The following is a 27074-nucleotide window of genomic DNA, read 5'->3' on the forward strand; positions in this document are numbered from 1 at the left end:
CCGAATCTGAAAGCTTCCTGGGGTTCCCACCCAATTGAAAGTTCATGATCTTGTCCCCAAACCCACAAGTCCATCACATGGTACAATCTTCCTCTTCCACGCTGGCATTTTCACCCATCTAGTTCCGGTCAGGTGCAGAGGTGCGGAGACAAAGAATGACCTTGGGTTTCTAGAAAGGAATGTTTTATTTTGACAACAACACATTCTACAATTCTACTCCTTACTATTCCCCCTCCCAATTACCCCACTAATGAGACAGCCTAGTAAAATGAGAGAGTGTGTGGCAGGCCAAAGATCCTAAAAGGAATATGACTGCAGGCCTGACAGTGAGTTTAACACCCCTGCTATAGAATTACAAAATAACAGAGTTGGAAGTGAATAAGTTACAATGAAGTCAAATGATCTGACTTAGGCTATTTGGTTATATCAGGTTTCCTGCTTGAGTAAGGGGTTGGAGATCTTCTAGTCCCGTGATGGCGAACCTATGGTATACCATCATAGGTGGCATGCAATGCCCTGTCTGTGGGCACAGGAGCTATCGGTCTAGTTCAGCTTCACTGCGCATGCGTGCGCACCTCCCACCGGCCAGTTGGTTGTTGGGTCTCTGCTGTGCATGCATGGGCCATGTGCGGGGGGCTTGCACACATGTGGGGTATGGAGCGTGTGGAAGGGGGCTGTGCACCCATTGCATTTTGGGACTTTAGGCATGCACACTTTGGGCACTCAGGCCGGAAACAGCCCATCACTGTTCTAGTCCAACCCCTACTTAAGCAGGATACCCTATTTCAGATACTACCACTAGCCTAAGTCAGATCATTTGACTTCATAATAGCATTCTTTTCATAAGTGGGGGTGTTTCTGTCATTGTTAAAATTTGTTTGCCATCCAACTCCCAAGGACTTTGGGCAGCTCGCAAATAAATGCATTAAATAAAACAAATTTTGACATTAAAAGAATAAAAGATGGCAAAGACGCAAAAAGGTGGATGGGAATAAGGAAGAAACAAATCTTTATTCACCTTTGCCAAAAGTCTGGGCAGGGAGCCAGGTCTCCCAATCTTATACTGAGTGCCGAGAAGTTAGTTTAAATTCACAATATCATGGATTTCCAACCCATAGCTAGCCTCTCTTCTGTATACAGCTGCAATGCTTTAAATGCTAATATTAACCATATTAGTGAGAATCAGGGGAGAAACTTGCTTTCTGAGTTCAAAATAAAGACCATCTGTAAGAAACAGCTGTCACTTTATGGAAGGGACCCAAAGATTGCCACTTATTTTCTTCTGAGGATGGAGCAAGGAAAAGAGAAACAATTTAATTGTAGCCCTCTTTTTTGGGGAGTTTCTCTCCAAAAGCCGAAAAGTTCCCACTGCTCTTTCAGAGTTTTCCTGTGCTTGAAAGGAAGGTGCAAATAAATGCACAACAGGATTTCCTTGTTATCACACTCTTCATCTAGGTTTCTTTAACCATGTCAACCCCACAAAGTAATAAAAAAAAAACCCACCCTGCCTCAGATTGGCAGCTGCTCAAAGGCCAGGAAAAGAAAGCACTCTGCGTATTGTTGGAAGAAATATCCATCTGGGTTCAGTTCCAAGTGGGGGAAAAGACACTGGAAACCTGGAGGCAGTTTGGAAAAGATGGTTTAATGGTTGACAGGATCACATAGCTTCATTTCCTGAACAGAAAAGGGGGATCACGTGCTTCAAGAGGGTTGGGTGAAGAAGAAAAAAGGGCAAAGATGCTAAAAGTCCCTGGTTTTATGCCCTCTCTGGGCTTTAAACATGAGCTTGTATTCTGATTGGTTGGCAGACTGCCATGTGGCCATTCAGGGGCAACTCGGTAGGCTGTGTTTTAAGTCCAAGTTTGGTTCAGCATTGCTTCTTCCCAGGTGCCATGTGGTGAGATCCGTAGAGGGTTAATCCTACCTTTGTTATGTAGAGTAGACTGGCTCAAGCCTTAATGGTTCATTCACAAAGGTGTCGGCAGCTGAGCTTCTGCCTCTCTTGAGTTTCTACTTCTCTTTTTAGGGGAAATATTCTGCCTTTTTAATATTTCCTAAAATATTTCATTTCTCTAGGAGAGGGGTGGGTTTTAACTTCCAACAGTACGTTCAGAGGTGGCCTTTCTTTAACGCCAAAGTTTTTTAAGAACTTTAAAAACAAAATAAAGAAGTCACTGGAGGCTTGACCAGGGGAAGCGAAGGAAAGCAGGGTTTTTCTGCCAGAATGCTCAGGTGGATACTGAACTTTGCATTTTTCAATTTTCAATCCAGGTGTTCCAACAAAACCACTTTAAGTATAACCCAAAGATTTGTTCAGGGTCTGTTTGTTTCTGCCACAGACACTTCCTGGACTATTGATTTTCATGATAGGAAAAAAAAAAACCACAGGGAAAAAGGACATTGACCTAGGATACAAAGAGAGGGTGGGTTTTTTTTTTCTTTTCTTCAATCGTTATTTCATCCTGCAGGCTATGAAAATGCCCGTCCACCGCGCCTCCCTAGACACACAACACAACTCGTTACTGTGTGTCTCCACATGCCGGCGCTGAGACAAGGGTGGGGCCCAGCGGGCGACAATGTGCGGCCTTCTGGAATTTGCAGGGAGGAAGGGAGGAGAGCAATTAAACCGACCCGCCAACCCCGGCGCACCTACCTCCCTCCCTCTCTCCTTCCCTTCCTTGCCTTTGCCTTAAGCGTGCAGTTTCTCCGGCAATGATCGCTCTCTGTCTCTCTCTTCCTCTCGGGCGATACCGCAGGGGGCGATGTTTTCTCATTGACTTTTAAACCCCCCCCCTTTTTTTTACGCCGTTTACGTGGGGACGGGCTCTTCCACTCTCCTCCTATACCCCCCCCCCCGCCCCGGCTTCCTTTTCTTTTCAGTGCTACCGGCGCAGCTTTTTTCTTTTCTTTTCTTCTTCTTTGCAACTGGACGCAAAGGAGCCGGGAAGTTTCCGGTGCCGGTTGCGGGTGGTGCGGTGGGCAACTGCTTGTCTGGCGTTGGCGTCTCGGCCGCTTCCACCGTTTTCCTGCCCCGATCCAACACCGGGCGATGTTCTCAGAAGCATCTGGGCGGCTACTGTGCCCGATGAGTGTCTAGGCGAGCCAACCTATCCATCCCTTCCTCCCGTGGGAGATTGCCCGTCTCCTTCCTGGAAAAGTGTCCCCGTGCCTGGGTGTGTGTGAGGGCTTTGCAAAAGGAAACTTTGGGAAGTGACGGGGGCGCCTCCCCCACCCCTTCCCTGCCCTTCCTTTCCCTTCCCTCCCCCTTTCCATTAAGACTCCCGGCAGCATCTGGAGCGCCTGGTGCTGAACTGTGCCTGGTGGGGCTGGTGACTTCTGGAGCGGTGGAAGCAGCTGCCGCCGAGCACAAAAAGAAGTCTGTCTTGCTCTTGTCTCTCTTCATCCCGCTGCCCCCCCCCCTCCCTCCCTCCCTGCCCATCTTATAACGCTCTTGGTCTCGCTCTCGTTTCCCTTCTCCAGGATGGCATGGATCTAGGGAGCGACCCCTGCAGCAGCCGCTCCAGCTCCGAGTCCAGTTCCAGCAAAGTGACTCCTTGCTCGGAATGCAAATCTTCCCCGTCGCCTACCAGCCTGGATTTGGCTGCTTTGGAGGACTCAGAAGAGGAAGAGGAGGAAGAAGAAGGAAGAGAGGGGGAGGAGGAGGACGACGACGACTTCCAGGAGTCCACCGAGAGGAAAGTGATTGATGTGTGGAAGGAGGATGGGGACTATGCCCGCTGCCGTGCCAAAACCACCCCTACCAGGAGGAGTTTAACCCAAGAGCTGGTGGAGGTGAGGAGTACCTGCCTCACCCTCCCCACTGCCACCATGCCCCCCCCAGCTCCCAGCACTAACCCCCCTCCCCATCCTCTCCAGCCTCACCGTCACCTGCTGGACCTTAGGCACAATGCCAACATGGTGCCGTCCAGCCACCACCGGACTGGACACAAAGGGGGTGGGGGCTACAGCAAAGCCCCCTGCCTCCAGAGAGCTCAGCAGGGAGGTCCTTTGCTTTCCTTCCACCCCGTGGAGAACTCCTTAGGAGGGGATGCCTTGAAAGAGCAGGAGCCTCAGCTGCCCACTATGGACTGGGAAGCACTGGAGAAACACCTGGCGGGGTTGCAGTTCCAAGAACAGGAGCTCCGGAGCCAGAAGAGCAACTACACCTCTGTAAGTTGGTCTCTTTCCTCTCCCCCCCCCCTTTGCTCCTTTTTTTTTACACGTTCAGAGTAACAAGAGATGAGAATTAAAGTGTTAATGTTAGTGGAATTGCAGCTACTTAAGGAGACCGGAGGGTGAGTCATTTCCCATGGGAGGGAGCGCATTGGATGATGATGTTTTTTCCCATAGAAGGTAATTTCCAAAGGGCAGCTGTGATTACTTAGATTGGGATGGCTGGTTGCTTCCTTTTCTCCCTCCAAATACGTCCTGGTGTTTGGGCTTGCAAGAAACCGGACCTCGTGTGTGCGTTGTAGTGTGTAGAGTGGGAGAATGGCTCCCTTGGATTCAGATTTAGAAAGGAAAGAGACAAGTGGTGATCCCTTGTCCCTTTTGTTCTGCAAGAGGGAAGGAGTTGGTGGATTGGCCTGCCTTGGCCTTGAGGATTAGGGGCTTTGGTGGGTGACCTTTTCTGTGGGGAAGGGAAGATAGGGCTGGGAGGGTAGTCCTGAACTACTTCCTGTTCCTTATCAGAAGAACACCTGGCTGCATTCAGAAAAGCCAGACATGTGGGTGGCCTTAAGAGAGGGAGGAGGAGGGGGGAAATGTAAGCAGGATCTTAGCCAGCTGGTGCATGTCTCCTTGTGAATTTGCCCTAGTGAAAGGGTTTGTGCTATCCAAGGCATGTTTCTCTGCCCTTCCTTTCTAAAGGTACAGCAGAACTTGCAGACTTGGTTAGTTTAGAATGTTTATTTTTTTAACATGTGCTTTGTTCTGCAAAAAAAAAATGTATATGCCTTGTTTAATCTAGTTAATAGCTCTTGCTAACATTGCATCACTTTTGCCCCTGGATGTGACTTGAAAATCTAGAGCCTCAAGCTCTTAGAGATTGGGTGTAACACTCTTTGACTTTAGGGCATGATAAGTAACTTCATTTTTCAGCATAATTGGCATTGCTGCTTCCAGCAAGAGAAGGGCAAAGGGAAGCAGACTTTGTATGGTGTCTTCCCTGATGGACAGAACCAGTGAAGAGCTGTTCCATATTGCAATCTGTTTTAATTCCCCTTTTCTTTTTGCATCCAGAACACATTATCTATAAATACTGAATAGAAATGGAAGACATGATCTTCACTAGATTTAAAGGGAGAAAGCTTTCTTGCAAGGTTTTTTTTATTATCTAAAAATTTCTTTGTAAAAACAAATCAGATGCAAAATCTGATAATAAAGTGCTATTATCCCAGCATTGTAACTTCAGTAATGTTATATTCAACAGAGATGCTGATGACACTGCATTTTAAATATGCTGTACTTTTGGAGACAATATGTGATTTCAGAAGGAGTATTTTGCCTGTAGATAAGAAATCAAGAGAGATAGATGAAATGTCCAGCTTTGTTTCTTGCTGGGACAGAAGTCTGATATTGTTCTCTAAAGCAAAGAAGCTTGTTTTAGGTATCAAAATCTTTTTGGTGCCTGCTCTGTAGACAAATATCTGGTTTTTATTTTTTTCATTTTTGCAGATCTTTCAGCTTAGCAGGTGTTTGGTAATGATTTGTGAGAAGATGCCCAATTCATGTTTCCTAACCCTCTAGTTAAATTATATCTCACTCAATCTGCTTTGCCTGTCAACAAGCATTAATGTATTTTATTTTTTATAAACAATCTGTAAATATATTTTCCAAAATGTGGTACTCAGAAACTTACTTAAATGATGCAGTGGAACTGCACAATGAATTACAAACACCCTTAATAAAATTAAATTAAATGTGGTAATTTGACTTGAAGACTATAATTTTACTTCCAAGTTTAAATGATTTCCCAAGGTAGGTTTTTTTTGGAAGTTTACAACTCTTCTCATGTGACTTTAATGAATCAATATACTACTAAAACTCTCCTGTCTACTTGACTGTAACCTTAAATTAGATGAAATGGTGCATCATAGGATAACACTTTTTGAATCAAGATACCTCCAATGGTCTAACTTTAAGAATGCCACTCAAAACCAGTACCCATATGATTGAAATTTCAAGGAACTTCAGACCAGTGATATTGGAAAGGTTGTGGCCTCTTCAGAGTCACCACATTGTCACAATCAACTGCGGACGCATGATTGCCAGCTTCCCACAAGCAAAGGAAATGCAGAAGCTGGCAGGAAGTTGGAACTAGCTCCCATTCTCAATGCTTTTTTTCCCTGCACATAGTCATTCCAATTATTAGTTTAGTTAAGGAAAAATTTCTGAAACAATGACTCAACAGATCATGGATTGTCCAGTTTCTTATTAATGTTTCTCCTTTGAAAACCTTTTTTCTTTCTTGACCCTAAGAACCAGGTAAAAAGTGGAGAATGGGTTTACTGAATGACTGGCAGCGTTTCCAAAAATAAATGTTGTAAAAATGAGTCAGTCATGTGATGATCCCTTAACAACCTACTTTTTTTTTCCTTTTTGCGAGCCTGTAATTCCTTTTTATCTGTGCAATTGACTGGAGTTTAGTATTTACTGGCCGGATACTCTTCCTGATGCCTATGCAGAGTTCGCAGCAGATATTTTCTCTTTGCACCCTGATAGAGAAAAATGTTTCGCTGTCTAGGATTGAACTCTCAATCTTCCAAGTGGGAGGCGGTCGTCTTCACCTCTAGGCCACTGTCCAACTCTTAACAACCTGCACTACTTACAACTGTAATTCCAGGTTCAATTAGGGTCATAAATTGAGAACTACCTTTATTTAGTCCAGGGGTGTCAAACTCTTGACGACATATCACGTGACGTATCACAACCTTTTCTTCCTTCGCTAAAACAGGTGGATGTGGCCAGCATGTGATGCATCCAGTTCACGAGTCATGAGTTTGACCCCCCCCCCCCCCGATTTAGTCAAATTGAATTTTATGTTCATATATTTCTAAATAATGAATGCCAAATATTGAGTCAAGATGGAAAATAGGTTTTGCTGAATGCCAATTCCCATCACAGCAGACAGTGTTATTCACAGTGGTATCTACTAACAATTAATTGCTAGCCTAAGTTCACCAAGTTTTTCTAAGTCAGGAGTGGGCAACATGAGAATATTGCTAAACTGTTGGGCCAAATATCCTCATCTTCATTCAATCTTGCTGTGAAACTAAGGCTATATCTGACAGACTGTGTAGTGTATTCAGCAATCCTCTGATGTTTAACCTGGAGTATTTCACTTACCATACATTGGCCAAAATACATCATTTGAGTTCTTGAATGAAATGTGGTATATAAATCTGATAACATTAGCATCCTAGTGTACTCCTTTCAAGGAGCAGGAGGGAGTTTTCAGTTTTCAGATAGACTCTATTTCAAGTATATATTTTTCTGGAAACTTTGGAGGGTACAGTGATGCTAGCATAAAATAAACTTTCATAAATATGCACAGAAATAACTCAGTTTAAAACAGATGCTGATGAAACCATTACCAATGTTGTTAATATGTAACTTCCAATTGTTCTTCAGCTATATCCTTTATGACAGTCCAAATAAGATTTGGTCCTGCCTGTTTATCATCCGTACCTTTTGGTTGCTTGTCAAGCTCCGTTATGTTGACTTATTGCTTGATTTTTATATTTCTTATTGGTATTCCACCCAGTAGCATCAATAAAAGACTAATGAATTGCACTGCCATTATTCACTGTACTTAAATGATTAGCCTCTATTTCACACTTCATCTGAAATAACTTATTTATTTATTTGTTTTGGTTCTTTAATATTGTCAAAGCTAAAGAAACTCAGAACTGACTTAACACATAGTGCTAAGCAAAGGTATTCAAACTACATTGCTGGTTCCCAGAACATACTAATCCAAAACTACATATAAAACTACTTATGGCTTAATATGATGTATCTGGAACTAGTGGAATAGAAAAGGCTCAGGCCTCTTAAACCATCCAGGTCTGGAGATATTTAATCTTTAATACTAAAGGCAGTTGCACTTCACTCTTCAGGATGGTGTGTGATTTGCTACTCCAAGAGCAGGTGGCAGCTGTGGCGGGTCTATGAAAACTTGTTACAGCCAACTCGCCATGAGATAATTCACCATTGCCAACTTGCCATGGGACAACCCGCCATGGAACGAGAGTTGCACTAATATCAAAGAATCAGTGGAATAGAATCATTGACGAAAGAATGCCAAGGGAGGGACAAAATGTTATGTGAAATGATGAAAATTCAAATAATAGCAATAGCAATAGCAGTAGACTTATATACCGCTTCATAGGCCTTTCAGGCCTCTCTAAGCGGTTTACAGAGAGTCAGCATATTGCCCCCAACAATCTGGGTCCTCATTTTACCCATCTCGGAAGGATGGAAGGCTGAGTCAACCCTGAGCCGGTGAGATTTGAATCGCTGACCTGCTGATCTAGCAGTAGCCTGCAGTGCTGCATTTAACCACTGCGCCACCTTGGCTCTTACCAAGGTAAGATAAATAATGTTTAACTGTTTCAAATAATTAAATTGAAGTGTTGAATTTTCCCACAGCGAGTTGTCCTATGGTAAGTTGGCTGTGGCAAATTGGCCATGACAAGTTAGCTGTGGCAAATTGTCCTATTCCAGCTGTGACCAGGGAGACTTTTACACAAATTCAAAGGCATTCATAGTGTGCCAATTGCCCCTATACTCGGACAAGGAGGACCTTACCATGGTTATTTAACTACCTTAACATGGTTATTTAACTTTGGTCATTTGGACTATTGCAATGCGCTGTAGGCACATCCCGAGTGATCCCAAATGCAGCAGCCTAATAGTTATTCTTCACTATGTGACACCTCTGCTTTGTGGGCTGCACTAGTTACCAGTAAGTTACTAGTAAGCTTCTGGGTACAATTCAATGTGCTGGTTATAATTTATAAAGCATTTCATGGCATAGGGCTGTGATGGCGAACTGGTGGCATGTAGCGCCCTACCTGTGAGCATGTGAACTGTTCCACCAGTTCAGCTCATGTGCACGTCGCCCGCTGGCCAGTTGGTCATTGAGTCTCTGCTGCTCATGCGTGGGGGGTGGGGGGCTGCATGTGCGTGGGGGTGTGTGCAGGGGGTATGTGCTTGCAAGAAGGTGGGGCGAAGGTGTGGGGAGTGCACACAGGCATGGGAAGAGAATGCTGGGGGAGCATGTGTTGGAGAATGGGGGCCCCACAGGCCCCCGCATGCACATGCACCAAGGTGGGGTGCATGCGCACACATTGCATTTTGAGGTTTGGGCACTTGTGCGTGAATTTTCTTGCACACGCTTTGGACACTTGGTCCAGAAAAAGGTGAGCCATCACTGGTATAGGGTCTGATTATCTAAAGGAATGTCTATAGTTTCTGAACATATCATGATCTAGCAGAATCGGCATACTCTAGGAGCCATCAATTAAACAGGCGGATGAAACAATATCTTATAGATCTATTTGGACCCTACCCTGGCCGTATTTAAACAAGCCTTCGAAACCTGAGTCTCCAGACCTTAGGCCAGTGTTTCTCAACCTTGATGACTTGAAGTCCTATGGACTTCAAGTCGCCAAGATTGAGAAACACTGCCTTAGGCGGACTCCTTTGTGGGATGATTGCTTTGCCAGGTTTTTTTATTGTGTTTGCACATGTTCATTTTTCATTGTTTGTATTTTATTCTTTTCGGTTGCTTCATATTGCATCCTACCCATACTCATGAACAAGTCAGGCAGCTTATAAAGGTAATAAATAAATAATGAGGGTTTTAAACACTGGAGATGACATACACTGTACACATGGTTACATTCCCAGATTCTGAAATAGCAGATACTCCTTTTGATTAGATTTGCAGTCACAGCAGGTTACCTATCTCTGCCTTGTCCTTGAATCCTCTATTGTTAAGCTCACGAGTGTGTGTTTGCATTTATGGAGGGATCCATTGTCGTGCTCAAGGGGAGGCTCTGGCATCCCAATGATTTGAATTTTGACAAATCCCCACTTCAAAACTAAAATGAGACCCACCCTCCCTTGCAAAATAAGGCTTTTGGAGTATTGGCCAAGAGGAATTAGAAATAAATGGATATGAATTCATTGAAAGACTTAAAATATCCTTCAAAAGAATACTTTGATCATTTTGCAGGTGATGGATTGTAATAAAGTTCTGGGCACTTATGTAAGGTTTTATATAAGACTTGACCTTTTGGAAATCTACTAATGTTAAATCATAAAAGGAAGCGCCAGCCACGGTCTCAAACAGAAAATCACATCTTCAGTTATGCTTATTATGTTCTTTGGTGGACACATGTTAATGTGATACTTTTTCCAGCTGTGTTGCTTCTGCTGGAAGATTCCTGTTACCACTTAATCTGCTTTTTCTACAACAAATGTAGCACCCAGGCTCTAGTCTGGATGACAAGTGTTTTTTCTTTTTTATGTTGTTGAGCTGCAGCACATAAATCACCTGGAGGAGGAATTTATGAATGGCAGATCTGTCGTGATGGAACACTTGTAATTTCTCTTCTGTTTTCATTAGTTGGTCTCGCATGGTAGAGAGTTTTTTGAATGTACTCAATCTGCTAAATCTATAGACCCTCTTATTTGTTCCAACTTATTTCCACAAACCTGAATTAACAAATGTTATACTGACATTGGGGTGAAAAAATGGCTTCATTTAAATTTCACACCTTTAATTTTGATTTTGTTATTTGTGCGTGGCTGCTTCATATTTTGGTACCATAATCAGTCACAATCACTGTAATTACTGAGCCCAGGCCTTGTAAACAACTTTTCATAAGACTATTTTTTGTAAACAAAATCTGTAAATGCTTCAGTTGCATTTCATCTCTAATTAACATGCAGTGTTTGTAGCAATCTGGCTAACTCTCTTTTTAAGCTGAGCTAGAGATGCAGTGCACCAAAGTGCCAGTCACTGGATGCCTGGAGATATATGTATGTATGTATGTATGTATGTATGTATGTATGTATGTATGTATGTATGTTATATTTATGCTGATAAATAAATAAAGGGAGACTAGTATAGATCTATTTCAAGCTATTTAGCTCTCATCAGCTAGCCATACCCTTACTGGGAATCGAACCTGTGCTCTATTGTCTCTAAGGCAGATGTGTTAACCATTGAGCTACAGGGCTCGACTCCTTATCAGCCAGGCCAGGGTGAAAGGTATATATTTAAAGTCACAACCCCTGGTATGCCCAAATATGGGAGGAAGGTCACACTTCCAAATGTGTGTGTGTGTGTGTGTGTGTGTGTGTGTGTGTGTATATATATATATATATATTTATATTTATATTTATATTTATATTTATATTTATATTTATATTTATATTTATATTTATATTTATATTTATATTTATATTTATATTTTATATTTCTTTGAGAAAAAGTTATATTGCCTAGCAAATCAGTCTGTAATAATTTTTCTTTCTTTTGCATATGTGAACTTGATATAACAATAGTAATTTAAAAACCTTGGAGGAGGGGAAAAAAGTGCTTGAATGATGAGCAGACATAATTGTTCATATGTGGTGCCTTGCTCAATAGTAGTAACTGTGAGAGGGATCTTAGAATCCTAGTGGACAACCATTTAAATATGAGCCAGCAGTGTGCAGCAGCTGCCAAAAAAGCCAACACAGTTCTAGGCTGCATAAACAGAGGGATAGAATCAAGATCACGTGAAGTGTTAATACCATTTTATAATGCCTTGGTAAGGCCACACTTGGAATACTGCATTCAGTTTTGGTCACCACGATGTAAAAAAGAGGGGACAGGAGGCTAAAATATATGAAGAATAGTTGCCGGAACTGGGTATATCTAGTTTAATGAAAAGAAGGACTAGGGAGACATGATAGCAGTGTTCCAATACCTCAGGTGTCGCCACAAAGAAAAGGGAGTCAAGCTATTCTCCAAAGCACCTGAGGGTAGAACAAGAAGCAATGGGTGGAAACTAATCAAGGAGAGAAGCAACTTAGAACTGAAGAGAAATTTCCTGGCAGAACAATTAATCAGTGGAACAGCTTGCCTCCAGAAGTTGTGAATGCCCCAACACTGGAAGTCTTTAAGAAGATGTTGGATAGCCATTTGTCTGAAGTGGTGTAGGGTTTCCTGCCTAGGCAGGGGGTTGGATTAGAAAACCTCCAAGTTCCCTTCCAACTCTGTTATTCTATTCTATTCTATTCTATTCTATATTTTTATGAGTTTTATGAACCAACCGAAATATGCATATCCAGTCCCCATTTTAGGATTGCAATGGAGTCTGCCACTTGTATTCGTAATTCATGACAGTCATAAAACCCATCACCAACATAGTTTTCCAAATCTTTGTAATGGTTGTTATGTGGTCCTTGCAATCATGAAGTGGCCGCTATAGTCATTAAGCAAAGCAGTGGTCCATTATGGGCACAGCTTGGCTGAAAGCCTGGCATTTACTTCCACAGCTTGGAAGTAAATGCCAGGCTTGAGCAAATTGTCATAAAATTCAGTCATATGACCACAGGATGCTACAAACAATTATAAATGTGGCCCAGTTGCCAAGATCTTGGAGTTCGGTCATGTGTTGGGAGGGCGATCATCAGAACTTCCAATCTAGGTCAGAAATGGCCCCCAGTAAGTCTGTTGTAATTTTGAACAATTGCTAAGTAACTGGTTGTAAATTGGGGACTAACTATATTAGTTCCAAAGGAAGGAAGGAACAGTGAAACTTGTTAGAGGACAGGAAAATAAAGGTAAGCCCAGTAGCTCCCTAATTTATATAAAGAGGAAAGATTGGTTTCAGATCAATCCCAACCAAAGCCAATATTCATTTTATCCTTTGGGTAATATTTATTTATTTATATGTACTTTCTTGGATACATTTGTACTCATTGTTTACTTAAAATTTTTGCTCAAGTTACAAAATCTTAGCTTGCTAAAAAAGAAATCACACCAGCACTTACAAGTTAAATATAATTTCTTAAGTAAAAACATAGCAATGCATGCTTCAATGAACAGAGAGAAGTGGCTTTCTTGTCAGACTTCCTTAGGAAATGAGTTCTATTTGTGGAATGTGCATTTTTTTTCCTTGAGAAGTTCCAACTTGCTTGTTTCACTTTATAGTAAATGCATTTTTAAACCTGCAAGAGTTGTTTTTTTCCCCCAGCCCTCTGATACATAGAATTAGTTTGGGAATGACATGGCTCACTTCTAAGCTAGTGAAGTGCACTGAGGCCTTGTGGCTCTGGTGGCAGCATTTGTCAGGCTCCAAAAACCAACAAGGACATGTTGAGGCAGTTTTCTTTATTGTTCTTCAGCTAAAAATAGAAATTTTGCTGTATTCGGGTCTTTTCCCGTGTAAGATTGAGATTGTCTTGGCAACGTTTCGGCGAGGTCCCACTCACCATCTTCAGGCTGGTGTTTTCGGCTTCGTGCTTGTGCGAATAAGGAGCTCTCGTCTTTCTATAAATCTTGGTGGGGGTGTGTGGAGTGCTGGCTTTGTTGCTGTGAGTGGGTTGATTACTTAAACGCACAATCCCATCACCACCCTGCACAGATCAACTCTGTACCCAATACCCTCATCTCTAGAACCAAACGTCTAGCCGACAAAGACCACCTAAAAACTGAATTGCACACTCTCACAAACGTATTAATCTCCAACAAATTCCAAAGAAAAGCAATTACCAACATAATCCAAAGGGAGACTCCCTCCCCAAGAACTGAGACACAGAACAGGACAACGGCATCACCCTCCTTCCTTTCATCAAAGGCACCACAGATAAAATCAGCAAAATTCTCCACAAGCACAATATCAAGACAGCCTTCAGCACTGACCAAAAAATGGCCAATATCTTAAGAAACACCAAAGATAAGATCCAGCTAGAAAACCAAGGAGTCTACGAAATATCATGCAAAATCTGCCCTGCCACTTACATTGGACAAACTAATAGGAGAATAAATGCACGCATCGCAGAACACAAGAACGCAGTCAGAAAAAAAGAAAAAACTTCCTTCCTTTTCCAGCACCTTAAAGTAACAGGACATGAAATTGATTTTGAAGGAGCCAAATTGATCTCCAAAACAGAACACTTCAACAAGAAAATAATTATGGAAGCCATCAAAATAGAGAAACACCCCCACAACATGAATAAACATGACGATACCTCCCGCCTACCAGATATCTGGAAACCAGCCCTAGTCAAGAAATGAACCCCACCCACCACCCATGTCATTATAACACAAAAGAACAACAGACTCACAGCCAGCACCTCAGCCATACAGGATGTACAAAACAGCCGACCAATCTACAAACATCAACTCCATCTACCAATCAGGATGCAACTACACAGCCAATCAACCCACTTATAGCAACAAAGGCAGCACTCCACACCCACCCACCAAGATTTATAGAAAGATGACAGCTCTGACCATGCCTTTCTCGCAAAAGCACAAAGCCAAAAATACCAGCCTGAAGATGGCGAGTGGGTCCTCGCCGAAACGTTGCCAAGACAATCTCAATCTTACATGGGAAAAGACCCGAATACAACAAGACCAGCATACCTACACCCATGAAAATCTATGAATAATAGATAGATAGATAGATGATAGATAGATAGATAGATAGATAGATAGATAGATAGATAGATAGATAGATAGATGATAGATAGATAGATAGATAGATAGATAGATAGATAGATAGATAAGATGATATAGATATAGATAGAGAGAGAGCTGTGTCTGTGTTTGTGTGTTTGTGTATGTTCCAGCATAACTCAGGAACGCCTCGAACAATTTCAATCAAACTTGGTACAGAGATGACTTACTCTCTGGACACAAATATGTAAGTAAGACACCACTAAAACCCCTCAGGGTGTGTATTCTATTAAGATGCAGCCCATTGTGCTTTAAAATGGTATATACTGTACTGCCATAAAATGGCTTCTACTGTACAGCGCAGTGGAGTTGCCATAGTAATGGCTTCACAGTACTCCACAAGGGGGCTCCCTCTGCTAAGGGGGAAAATCCAATATTAGAAATTACGTTGGTCTGAACATTCCCCTCCACCCTAAATAAATACCATTGCAACGCCGGGTTATCAACTATAAAACATACCCTGGGAACTATTAAGGAGGAGCTGACTTCCCCCTCTTTCTCTCACACAACTATCAAAACTTTGATGTCTCTTTCTCCTCTGAAATGCATCCTCTCCCTTCTTGGAATCCAGACAACATTCCTTCACAGCTGGATTGCAGCTGGCAAGAAAACTGGGCAGAAGTTTGCACTAGAATTGCTGAAAAATATGTCTCTTGAAGACCTACTTGGTGTCCGCTGAATGCTTTGTATTACAGTTCTGATGATCTCAATTCCGTATTGATGACCAAAAGAGGTTACAGTACTGCATCAGGATTGAGCAGACCAGGTTCAACTTCTCAATCATTCATGTTAAAGCCACACACAGATTTTCTTTGATTAAAACAACATGTACTTCGCAGTCTTATTACTCAAGTGCAGTAGAGATTTTATTTCCTTTTCACTGAAACAAACATTTTATTATATTGTGTTATTCCAGTATAAGGAGAGATTTGATTTCCTTTTGAATGAAGTGCTAGTCAGTGAAAGGGCCCCACAGGCTTTCTGCTAATAAGTTTGAATTTTTATAACATTTTTTTCTGGTGATAAATTTATTCCCTTCGTGTTTTAGAGTTATGGCAATAAAAATTATTGTCAGTAGTATTACTGCAATGTTTTAGGTACTTAAATGTGTCATAATCAAAAACTATAATAATAGAATGGATGTAAAGGTATAAATATCTATTTTCTCTAAAAAAAATTGCTGTGTTAGTTTCTGTCATGGTAGGACAGAATTCCTACCATGGAATTCTATAAGGGTACAGTTCTTTAAGGGTACAGTTAGCTGGATTTATATAAAAAGAAAGTAAGTTGAGAAGGATTGATCTCCTGCATCAATTTCTAAAGATTCCAACATGCTACAATTTTTCTTTAATTTTAACCAATGCAAATCCATAAAGTTTGGTCCAAAAATATTGTGAAATATACCCCATAAAGTATTTGATAGAACAGGAATGGCTTTAAATCAACAATGTAAGAATTGGAATGCCTTGCCTTGTGTTAACACAGCCAACTTCAGAAACATCTTAGATATTCAGAAGTTGTCAGAAAACAGGAATTCATGAAGGCTGAAATGGGTATTTTAAATCCCTGAAGTGTTTCCGAGCAATATGTCTAGACTCATACAGGGCTGAGGTGAGAAGAAATGCTGGAAACTTTCCAAAAATATTTGCAAAATGGCTTGAGGCAGAGAAGAAGTGGGAGGAAATTCAGGAAGAGAAAACATTAAGAGGGCAAAAGATTGCTACAAGACTCTTCATCTGACTTGGAAGATAAAGAAAAGGTGTGATCAGTTGAGAATCTGAGGAACTCCAGGAGCAAATAGATAACTCAGAGGAAAAAGTTGTTGTTGTTATCCTGTGGCCATTTTGGTGTGTTAGACACAAAGATCGTATCTAATTTTTTTAGTTCTGGGAATGAAATTTCATTCTACAGTGCTTTTGTGCAAGCAATGACAACATTTAAATTCAGGGGTGAAAATGACAAAACTATAGTTGTTGTGTTGATTACAGCAAAACACCATCCCTCTCTGTGATCACATGACTGTGTCTTGGCCCTTGGCAACTAGTTCACCTCTACAGCTGATTGCCGCATCATGTGACATGATTTACAATGTTTTATCCCCCAAATCAGCCTTTTCGGATGATTCTCAGCAAAAGCTACCCATAGTAATGCATTGACTCACTTAACAACTATAGCATTCACTTTACAACCGTGGCATTTGCATAACAATCACATAAAAAAGATCAGAAGAAGATTTTAAATAGGATCCTTGTATCTAGAGGTCTACTGGCTGATCAAAACTAAATGTGAATGAAACAAATCTCTGTACTGACATCTTAATGAACATTAAAGCCATATTAATTTAACTTGAGTCCCTGCTAGAAAAAAAAATCCTAAATGGAGGACAGTTTTGCTATTGGATTAATTCAATCAGGTACATTTTAAAAATGTGCCTTAGCCTCGGTACTTGGATCTGTACTTGGTTGCTATCATTTTGACATGGTTGAGAATGTTTTATTAGGAGATAAATTCTGCTGGATGCAGTAATTCTGCCTGCCAAAAAATTCTGCCTAACATTGCAAGGTAAAGGCCAAATAAGAGATACTGGGCAACAGCGTAAATGCAACTTATTCCTTCCTATTTGGCTGAACATCAATGATTTTATATATTTTCCTCTCAGCTTAGGCATGTGGTATTTAATAAGCAGAGGTTACAGGAGTTGCTTTGTTTTGCCTGATAACAGTGCTGCATAAAACTTGTTTTGAAATAACAGAGCTGAACTCAAAAGTAGAAATGATAGGCAAAAAAGGAAAGGCTACACTTGAGCCTACATTATTCTTAGTTTTGCTCAAAGTGATAGCAATTCTCTGAATCTGTTTATTGCTGCTGCAAAGGTGGGCTGTTTATTTTTTTATTTAGGTGAAGAATTATTTATTATGTGTCACCTTTTGTTGGGCAAACACATGGAGGAGGGCAGATTTCCTCACTTTTACAAAAGTGATACTTGGTACTGAATTTTAAGGAAGCTGCTTATCTGCTGGTCACCATTGCAAAGCCTTGTCCTCCCTTTTCCCGATGTAACTAAACTTTGGATAACTATAATAGTATGGTTAATGCAGGGATGGACAGGTAATCCTTGACTTACGACCACAATTGAGCTCCAAATTTATGTTGTTAAGTGAGACATTTGTTAAATGAGTTTTGCTCCATTTTACCACCTTTCTTGCCACGGTTGTTATCACCGCAGTTGATAAGTAACAAGGTTGTTAAGTGAATCTGGCTTCCCCGTTAATTTTGCTTGTCAAAAGGTTGCAAAAGAGGATCCCAGCAATGGTCATAAATATAAACCTGTTGCCAAGCATCTGAATTTTAACATTTCAGCAAGAGCCATATATGTCCTATAGCACGCGTGTCAAACTCGCAGCATCACGTTACCATCATGGGACATATTGCAACATTTTTCCCCTTCACTGGGGCTGGGATAGCCATGGCCTGCGCATGACATATTCAACTCTGCAGGCTGCCAGTTTGACACCCCTGTTCTATAGTATTTGGTCTGTGTTCTCCCACAAGAGAGTAAATACAGATACTACCGCACTTGAGCCAAGAATAATGGCTATAAATCATGCTGGTTATTAAGTGGTATGCTATGTGACTGCATCCACTTTTATGACCTCTTGCAGCAGACATTAAGTGAACCCGGCATTCATAACGCAAATGACATGGCTTTAAATGCCCACAATGGACATTTATTGCTAGAAACCAGCAGAAAATGTTATAAATTATGGTCATGTGACCAGGGAATGCTGCAAAGGGTTGCAAAATCTGAGTTGTAAGTAGCTTTTGGCAGTCCTGTCAAAACTTTGAACAGTTGCTAAGTAACCGGTTATAACTCAAGAACTTGTTGATTTATTTAGCGTATGACAAAAATATTAAAAAGCACATTATAATTACATTCTCAATGAACAAATATGAAAATATTCTATTTAAATATTCAAAGCTAGACCATTTAATCAATATATGATAGAATTGCATACAAAAAGGATTTAGCTGTATTATATCAGACACTAGCCGATAACCCGGCATTGCCTGGATATTTATTTATAGGGGGAAATGTCCGGTCCAAACGTAATTTCTACTGTTGGATTTTCCCCCTTACCAGAGGGAGTCTTGTGGAATACTGTGAAGTTGTTACCATGGCAACTCCACTGTGCTATACAATAGAAGCCATTTTACAGCTGTACAGTAGAAGCCACTTTAAGGTGCAACAGGCTGTATCTTAACAGAACCCACACCCTGAGGGATTTCAGTGATGTCTTACCCCCACAGTATTTTTTTTCCAGAAAGTAAGTCATCTGTGTACCAAGTTTGGTTGAAATTGGTCAAGGCATTCCAGAGTTATGCTGCAACACACACACACACACACACACACACACACACACACGTTTTTATATATATAGAAGAAGAAGAAAGAAGAAGATTTGGGAAAGGCAGAATTGAAATCTAACATTCACAATAATAGTGTTTTTTTGAGTATTTAGTCTCCCGACTAAATAACTCCATCCCAGGATACTGAAATAACTTATTGGGGCTGTGGTTGAATCATTTATATATTATCCTTTAGAAATCCTGAAGGACAGGTAGAGTACCAGGTAACTGAGTAAGGAAAATACTTTTTTTTTTCAAACGGGGAAACCACAGTCATTGATACTGCTGACAGTTAGCATTAGCAGTTAGATTTATATACCGCTTCATAGGGCTTTCAGCCCTCTCTAAGCGGTTTACAGAGTCAGCATATTGCCCCCACAGTCTGGGTCCTTTTAGCAATTACTGTATAAACACCTGAAAACAATGTAATAGATAGCAGGAGTCAACCCAAATTTGGAAAAAACAAGTTTTATTGGACTGATCTATTTTTTAATAGGGCAATTCCCTTTATAAACTATGGGAATGCCGTAAACAGCATATAATTTTCATTCAGTATTATGCAATAACCTAGTTAAGTGTGGACTGGATGACTTGACAATTAAATGGATACATAGCTGGCTCAACGATTGTACTCCACAAGTGTTCCTTGGTAATTCTTTATCTAATAGGAGGAAAGTATTTAGTTCAGGGCTGTCAAACTCGCAGCCCGTGGTCCGGTTGCATCACATGCTGGCCACCCCCATTTTAGTGAAGGGGAAAAGTCGTGATATGTCACATGATGACGTGAGTTTGACACCCCTGATTTACTCCAGAGTCAACTAAATTTACTCCAGAGTCAACTAAATTTACTCCAGAGTCAACTAAATTTACTCCAGAGTCAACTAAATTTACTCCAGAGTCAACTACTTTTCAGTATTTTTACTAATGACTTGAACCAAGAGGTGGGAGCCTACCAGATTCACAGATGACAAAATATTGAGTGGGATCACAACAAAAACAAATTCAAATCAGTCTGGAAAGAAAAAATGGTCTGAAAATAATGAAATATAATAATCTTTGTGAAAAAAATGTGCTAAAGTGGGTGATTGCTAATTCACACTGCTGATTCATTTATTTGTCAAAGAGAGCAGATGTAATTTTAGAATGCATCAGCAGAAATATAGCTACTAAACCACAGGAAGCAATAGTTAAACTTTATTATTGTGTCTCATTTCAAATGTTGTCTCCAGCTCTGGGCATATCTGAGTTTAAGATATATCACAACAAGGTTCGGTGAAGTACAGTGAGGTTGAATAGGGCACTAGAAATAAAGTCTTGCAAACAGTGATTTGAGCAGAGTGTGGGGAAAATGATAACAATCTTCAAATATCTGAAGGGATTTCATATGAAAGTAGGTCAGTTGTTTCTCATCAGCCAGAGTGCAACATACAAAATAATGATTTAAGGCAGAATCCAATTGATTGCTCAGTAAAACAATTCAACAGGTGGATTGCTCTTTCCTGGATGTGCTTAAATAGTAGCTGCATTGGATATGGATTGAAGGAGGTGGTTGGACTCAATGACCTACTTGGCTCCAATTCAATGATTGATAGGGCAGTCACTTCTCACATCCAGTATTTATAGCACTTACCTCAACCCTAACCTTTTAAAAGAAATTTTATTTCTAACATTTCCTGGGAACAAAATGTAAACTAATAGCATTCAGTGGCAGAAAACTGCTATCATTATTTCTTTTTTACAGCCAAGTTCAGGTTTTAGCTTATATGACACAGAATAGCAAATGTGTCACTGCATGATTTATTATGCTTAGCAGTGGATATAATAAGATCTTTTTTTATGAATAGGAAATACACCCCTTATATTCTCACCACCGATAATATTTCTTACAAAATCAACATTAGCTTTTAATAGGTTTAGTTTCAATCTTCTCATCATTTTCCCGTGGAGCAGAGTTATCATTTTCATAGAATATCAAGCCTATTGATTATATGTTGAATGAATTACAGAGTCTTTTTCCAGGAAGTAGGGAATATAGTTACAAGTAGGCCTCAACTTATGGCAGTTCGTTTAGTGCAGTGTTTCTCAACCTTGGCGACTTTAAGTCCTGTGGACTTCAACTCCCAGAGCTGGCTGGGGGATTCTGGGAGTTAAAGTCCACAGGACTTAAAGTTGCCAAGGTTGAGAAACACTGGTTTAGTGACTGTTTGAAGCACTGAAAAAAGTGACTTACGACCCTTTTTCACACTTGCTGCCATTGTAGCATCCCAATGGTCTCGTGATCAAAATTCAGATGCTTGACAACTGAGTCATATTTATGATGATTGCAATGTCCAAAAGTCATGGGGGTCACCTTTTGTACCCTTCTGACGAGCAAAATCAATGGGGAAGCCAGATTCACTTAACAACTGTGCTATTAACTTAACAACTACAATGATTCACTTAGCACCAGTGGTGTGATTCAGCCAGTTCGCACCTATTCGGGAGAACCGGTTGGTAACTTTCTAAGTAGTTCAGAGAACCGATTGTCGGAAGAAATCTCCTTTTGTTTTTTTACACTTTACAGGGCTAATCCTATAAGGAAGGCAGGAAGGAAACATTCTAGTGTTGTTTCTAGCCTAATCTTTATTGATCTGCTTACAGAAACTGCCTCTCCAGTTAACCCTTATTACATTGTAACAGCTAAGGCAAAGTGTCCATCGACCTGAGTGACCTTGAGTTGGCCACGCCCACCCAGTCACATGACCACCGAGCCCCACCTACCCAGATGGTCAGTAGGGCAGAGAACCGGATGTTAAATTATTTGAATCCCACCACTGCTTAGCACCTGGGGTAAGAGAGGTTGTAAAAAACGGGGCAAAACTTATTTAACAAATGACTCACTTAAAAACAGAAATTTTGGGCTCAACTGTGGTTCTAAGTCGAGGACTACCTGTGCATGTTCTTTCTGGTCACCCTATGTTTGTCTAGAAGTGGTAGTTGTCCAGATCTATAGGATAGACTGGGCTTCTTAATAAAGTATTTAATATTTAATAAAGTATAAGGTAAAGGTTCTCCTTGCACATATGTGCTAGTCGTTCCTGACTCTAGGGGGTGGTTCTCATTTCCGTTTCAAAGCCAAAGAGCCAGTGCTCTCCGAAGACATCTCTGTGGTCATGTGGCTGGCATGATTAAATGCATGGAACGCTGTTACCTTCCCACCAAAGTGGTTCCCATTTTTCTACTTGCATTTTTATGTTTTTTCGGACTGCTAGATTGGGACATGCTGGGACAAGTAACAGGAGCTCACTCCATTATGCGGCACTAGGGATTCAAACCTCCAAACTGCCAACCTTTCTGATCAATAAGCTCAGCGTCTTAGCCACTGAGCCACCATGTCCCTTAAAAACTATATAGAAATGTAAATCATATGTGGTTCAGTGAGAATTCACAATTTTTTGCTTTACTTGAGAACTTCCCAAGGACAGCGTGAAAGTGGGGCAGGGGGAACAGCACACTGGATTTCCTACAAAAATTGAACTATTGAATGAAAATAAAAATGCTTGCTTCGTCAGTTGCAATAGCCCTTAGACTTACATACTTTTAATCACCTTTTTTTAAACTGAAACGAGCACTAAAAGTAAAATGACTCCTAATTTCACTCCTACTGCAAATATAGGTTTTTCTCCTGAATGACAGCACAATGAATGTTGCTATTAGTCTAAGGATATAATCTTATTTGATGGTACTTGTGTATAATAAATGTTGGTGTACTTTGGCCAGTTTTCACCCAGTTCAAAGGTTGAATGAGGCTGGCAAGGTTTTGTTTTTCATAAGATGCATATTTCTGGAAACTATAGGTTGCATGCCAGAGTTTTATGTAGTAATTTATGCATTCATCATAGAATTTTGGCTCATACAACTACAGATGGCATTTTACTGTCAGTAACTATGAAGTTCAACAATGTCTAAACATGTACAATTGGGTAAGCATGACTACGTGAGGATACTTTATTCTACTCAGCATATGGCAGCAAATCAGTTGCCTGCATTTCATCTTCGTTGGGTAAGTGACAATTTAATATAGTATATAGTGAAACATTATGTATAGACAAATGATTTGACAAGATTTGAATTGTATCTACACTAAAAGTCTTAAATACGCTTTCATATAGAGAAATTGTTAGGCTCGTTGTTAAAATAACTGATGGAAAGATACTTCTGTTTTACATTAAACTAAATATAAGTAAGTGAATCTATTCAAGCATGAATTTAAGCTTGATTTAAACTCCTATTTATTTATTTATTCAAATTGTATTCTGTTTTTGTACTTTGTATAAAGGGTCAAAATTTGTGATACAGCAGAATCAGTATATATTACAATGTAAGATAATAGAAACTTCTTCAATCTGGATAAATAAGCATTAACTGCATTGATGAAAGAATTTGCTAACATATTTACAGAGTACTACTCGGACAGTCATGATTACTAAGATCTACCTGATACTACTTAAGTATGTGCTTAACATCTGTTAGGAATAAATCTTGGAATCATGGGTTGCTTTCTGAACAAACACATTATTAAAGTCCTCTTATTCCAGATTTAAGGGACATGGTGGCTCAGGGGCTAAGACACTGAGCTTGTCAATCAGAAAGGTCGGCAGTTCAGCAGTTCGAATCCCTAGCGCTGCGTAGTGAGCTCCCATTGCTTGTCCCAGATTCTGCCAACCTAGCAGTTCAAAAACATATAAAAATGCAAGTAGAAAAATAGGGATCACCTTTGGTGGGAAGGTAACAGCATTCCGTGCGCCTTCAGCGTTTAGTCATTTCATTTCATTTCATTTATTTGTATGCCGCCCTTTTCCCTGAGGGGACTCAGGGCGGCTCACAACTCAGGGGGAGGGAAGGACAAACAAGTTACAAACATGAAGACAATACATCATTAAAAAAGCACAACAGTCATACTATTCGAGTGGGGTTGGAGTCTTTAGCCCCAGGCCTGTCGGGACAGCCAGGATTTAAGGGCTACGTGGAAGGTCTGGAGGGTGGTGAGGGTACGAATCTCCACGGGGAGTTCGTTCCAGAGGGTCGGAGCAGCCACCGAGAAGGCTCTCCTCCGGGTAGTTGCCAGTCGACATTGGCTGGCTGATGGAATTCGGAGGAGGCCTAATCTATGGGATCTTATTGGCCTAGTGGAGGTAATTGGCAGTAGCGGTCTCTCAAGTACCCAGATCATGCTACCTACATGGCCTTGGAGACGTCTTTGGACAGTGCTGGCTCTTCGGCTTTGTAACAGAGATGAGCATCGTCCCCTAGACTCAGGAATGACTAGCACATATGTGCAAGGGGAACCTTTACCTATATCCAAATTGATTAAAAATATAGATAGACCACTTTCTAGTGAATGGCACCAACACTCCAAAAATTCTTAGATGAAATTTGTTTTCTAAAACTTTATTTTTATGCTGTTTACTGTATTATGAGATGCCTAAATTTGTTCTGGAGTTAGTGATAGTAGATCAGGAGGGTCAAACTCGCGGCATCAGTTGTTGTCACCTGACATATCATGACTTTTTCCGCCTTTGCTAAACCGGGGGTGGGGGTGGCCAGCGAATGACTCATAAGGCCCATGGGCCACGAGTTTGACACCCCTGTACAAGGTCAACTCTATAAATAATAACAGATTGTCTTAGTCTGTGACCTTTATCCATAAAAAAGTGGGCAGACACTATATGTAATGTTTATCTTCCTAGGTTTTGTCATACTTTGCTTAGTGTCTTGTTTCTCCTTTTGGTTTTCTCCTCCCCTGTCCGCCATTCACAGCTGTTATGAGCAATCTCACAGGCAGCCTGCATGCACAATTTGAATGGATGGGTGGATGGATGAAGCTGAGGTTCTAGAAATTTGCACCTTTGTGCAAATATGACCAAGTGTGTTCAGTTGTGGGAGAAGTTGAATGAGTTATTGAAGGAGAAGCCATCTCTCCGTCCACACTGTTAAAACACAGCTTCGTTGTCTCTTTCTGAGGATTGTCTTCAGTCATTTACAAAAATAAACGAAAGGGAGGTAAAATATTGGCCATTAATGAAACAAAAATTGTCATCTGAAGGCTCTGTAAACTTGCCACAATTAACCATCTGCTTGGCACATTAAAAGTCCAAGTGGACAAAGCCTAACATGATTAGGATTTATAGTGTTTTCAACCAGCATCTGCAATATAAAACTATGGTTTTTATGGTGGTACGAAACATTTGGTACAAAAGCAAAGTTGTAACTTTTAGTCTTGTGGCAGTGTTATAATGTGCTCAACACCTGCCAACATACCAAACCCCCAGCCCTTTAAACAATCATTTGTAAACTGGGGGAAGTTTAATGAAAATGTAGGCTCAGCAAAGCATGAAGCTTTTTCTGTGTGTAGCAATCAACATTGAAATGCCAGGCTGCTCTTGTACTGGGAGTAATTGCATATCCAGAGCATACAGGTTAACTGCTGCTGACAAAGCTCATAAATAATAAATACAATTTACCATGCCCCATGTCCATAAGGTGCCTAACACAGAGTGATAAAATAAATATTACAGGTTGAAAAGCAGCATGGCCCACCTTCAGCTACAGAAGTTTTTTTCCCCTTCTAAGGAGTTTCAGTATAAATCAAGAGTGAATCCTTAAGTTTACATTTTAAATGTATAAGTGAACCACTCTAACCCTGGCAACATGCTTTTGTTTTCTTTCTGCTATTGTGAGAAAAATCAGCTTATAGGGCAAGGGTCCCCAAGCCTTGGTCTGAGGCCCATTCAGAACTGGCCCGCACAAGGGGCGGGCCAGTGCATGTGCATGTAGTTCAATGTTGTGACCCGCCAGCAGCCAGAGAAGCTGGCAGCAGATTCGAACAGTGAACATGGGCCAGTCCTGAGTCTGGGGAAGGCTCTGACGAGTGCTCTTCATCGGAGGTAGAGAAGGGGCCAGGGCTATCTGACAGTTACCAGCTACCTTTGGAGTCAGACATCAGTGAGGCAGACGAACAGCTGGAGCCTGTTCCCAGTGTGCACATGTGCAGAGTTGCCAGACAAAGGGAACAGCTAAGGAATAAGGGTCCACTTGGGAGTAAGGCAAAGGTGAACGGTGAATGGCCCCTCCCATAGGGAATAAAAGAGGAGCGAAAGGGGAGGGGTGTTTGCAGGAGACAATTAGTTTATTCCTGCATTCTTGCTGAGTATTGCGGCGTCTGGCCACTCTCCAAGCCTGATGAAGGTTGGTAATTGTGAACAATCTTGAAAGACTGTGGGCTGACACTTTGCTGGAGAAGAATTTACTGTAAATTAAATAAAAGGGATTTATCGGGATGCGGACTTGGCTTCATGCTGCTGGGGGAGCCTAGGTCGGAACACTCAACTTGCACAATTGGTGGGCCGGTTGCCCTCTCCCTATCCACTGGGCCACTAAGCCGTAATAGTTGGGGACTGCTGCTATAGGGTTTTTTGGGGGGAGGGGTCAATTCAGGTAGAGGGGAGGTGAATACATATTTTGTTGGCTAGAACTGATGTTCCAACCTAAATGAGCATTTTTGAAATTATTTTTAATATATATTTATGTCTTCATATTGAATGGAGTATAAACGTTTGTTGTTCAGGAAGAACACATTGTCATACACAATTGTTTCAAAAGTAAACATTAAAAAAATAAGTGGGCAGACAGTACATTGTTCTTCTTAGTTAATTTGTCATTATCTTAATGTCTAATTATAGCAAGAAAGAAGAAAAAGAAGAGACAAGCTTTGTTAGTGCAATAAGGCTAAGACACTTTAAGCCAAGTCAGTTGCTTCAATCAATGGATTTTTTTTTCATTTTTGGATTGGGGTTATAGTCTAGATTGTAGTAAATTGTTCTGATGTTGCATCCCAATGCCTTAATTATCACTGCCAAATTGTCAACAACAATTACTGTTA

General features: G+C 40.9%; 1 protein-coding gene across 5 annotated transcripts in view; it reads left to right on the top strand.

Moving 5' to 3' along the window:
• LOC116514394 (IQCJ-SCHIP1 readthrough transcript protein-like) overlaps positions 1-27074 on the top strand; it is a 327718-nt gene that overhangs the window by 227987 nt on the left and 72657 nt on the right. For 2 of the 5 annotated variants that reach the window (XM_032225970.1, XM_032225971.1), the window contains exon 4: positions 3481-4170. In XM_032225970.1, the coding sequence (XP_032081861.1) occupies positions 3481-4170 (690 nt within the window). Of the gene's footprint in view, positions 1-2875; positions 4171-27074 lie in introns of those variants that run through there. The other 3 variants (XM_032225967.1, XM_032225968.1, XM_032225969.1) reach the window with 3 other exon arrangements.

This window comes from Thamnophis elegans, chromosome 10 (assembly GCF_009769535.1).
Source record: "Thamnophis elegans isolate rThaEle1 chromosome 10, rThaEle1.pri, whole genome shotgun sequence".
NCBI classification, from domain to species: Eukaryota; Metazoa; Chordata; class Lepidosauria; order Squamata; family Colubridae; genus Thamnophis; species Thamnophis elegans.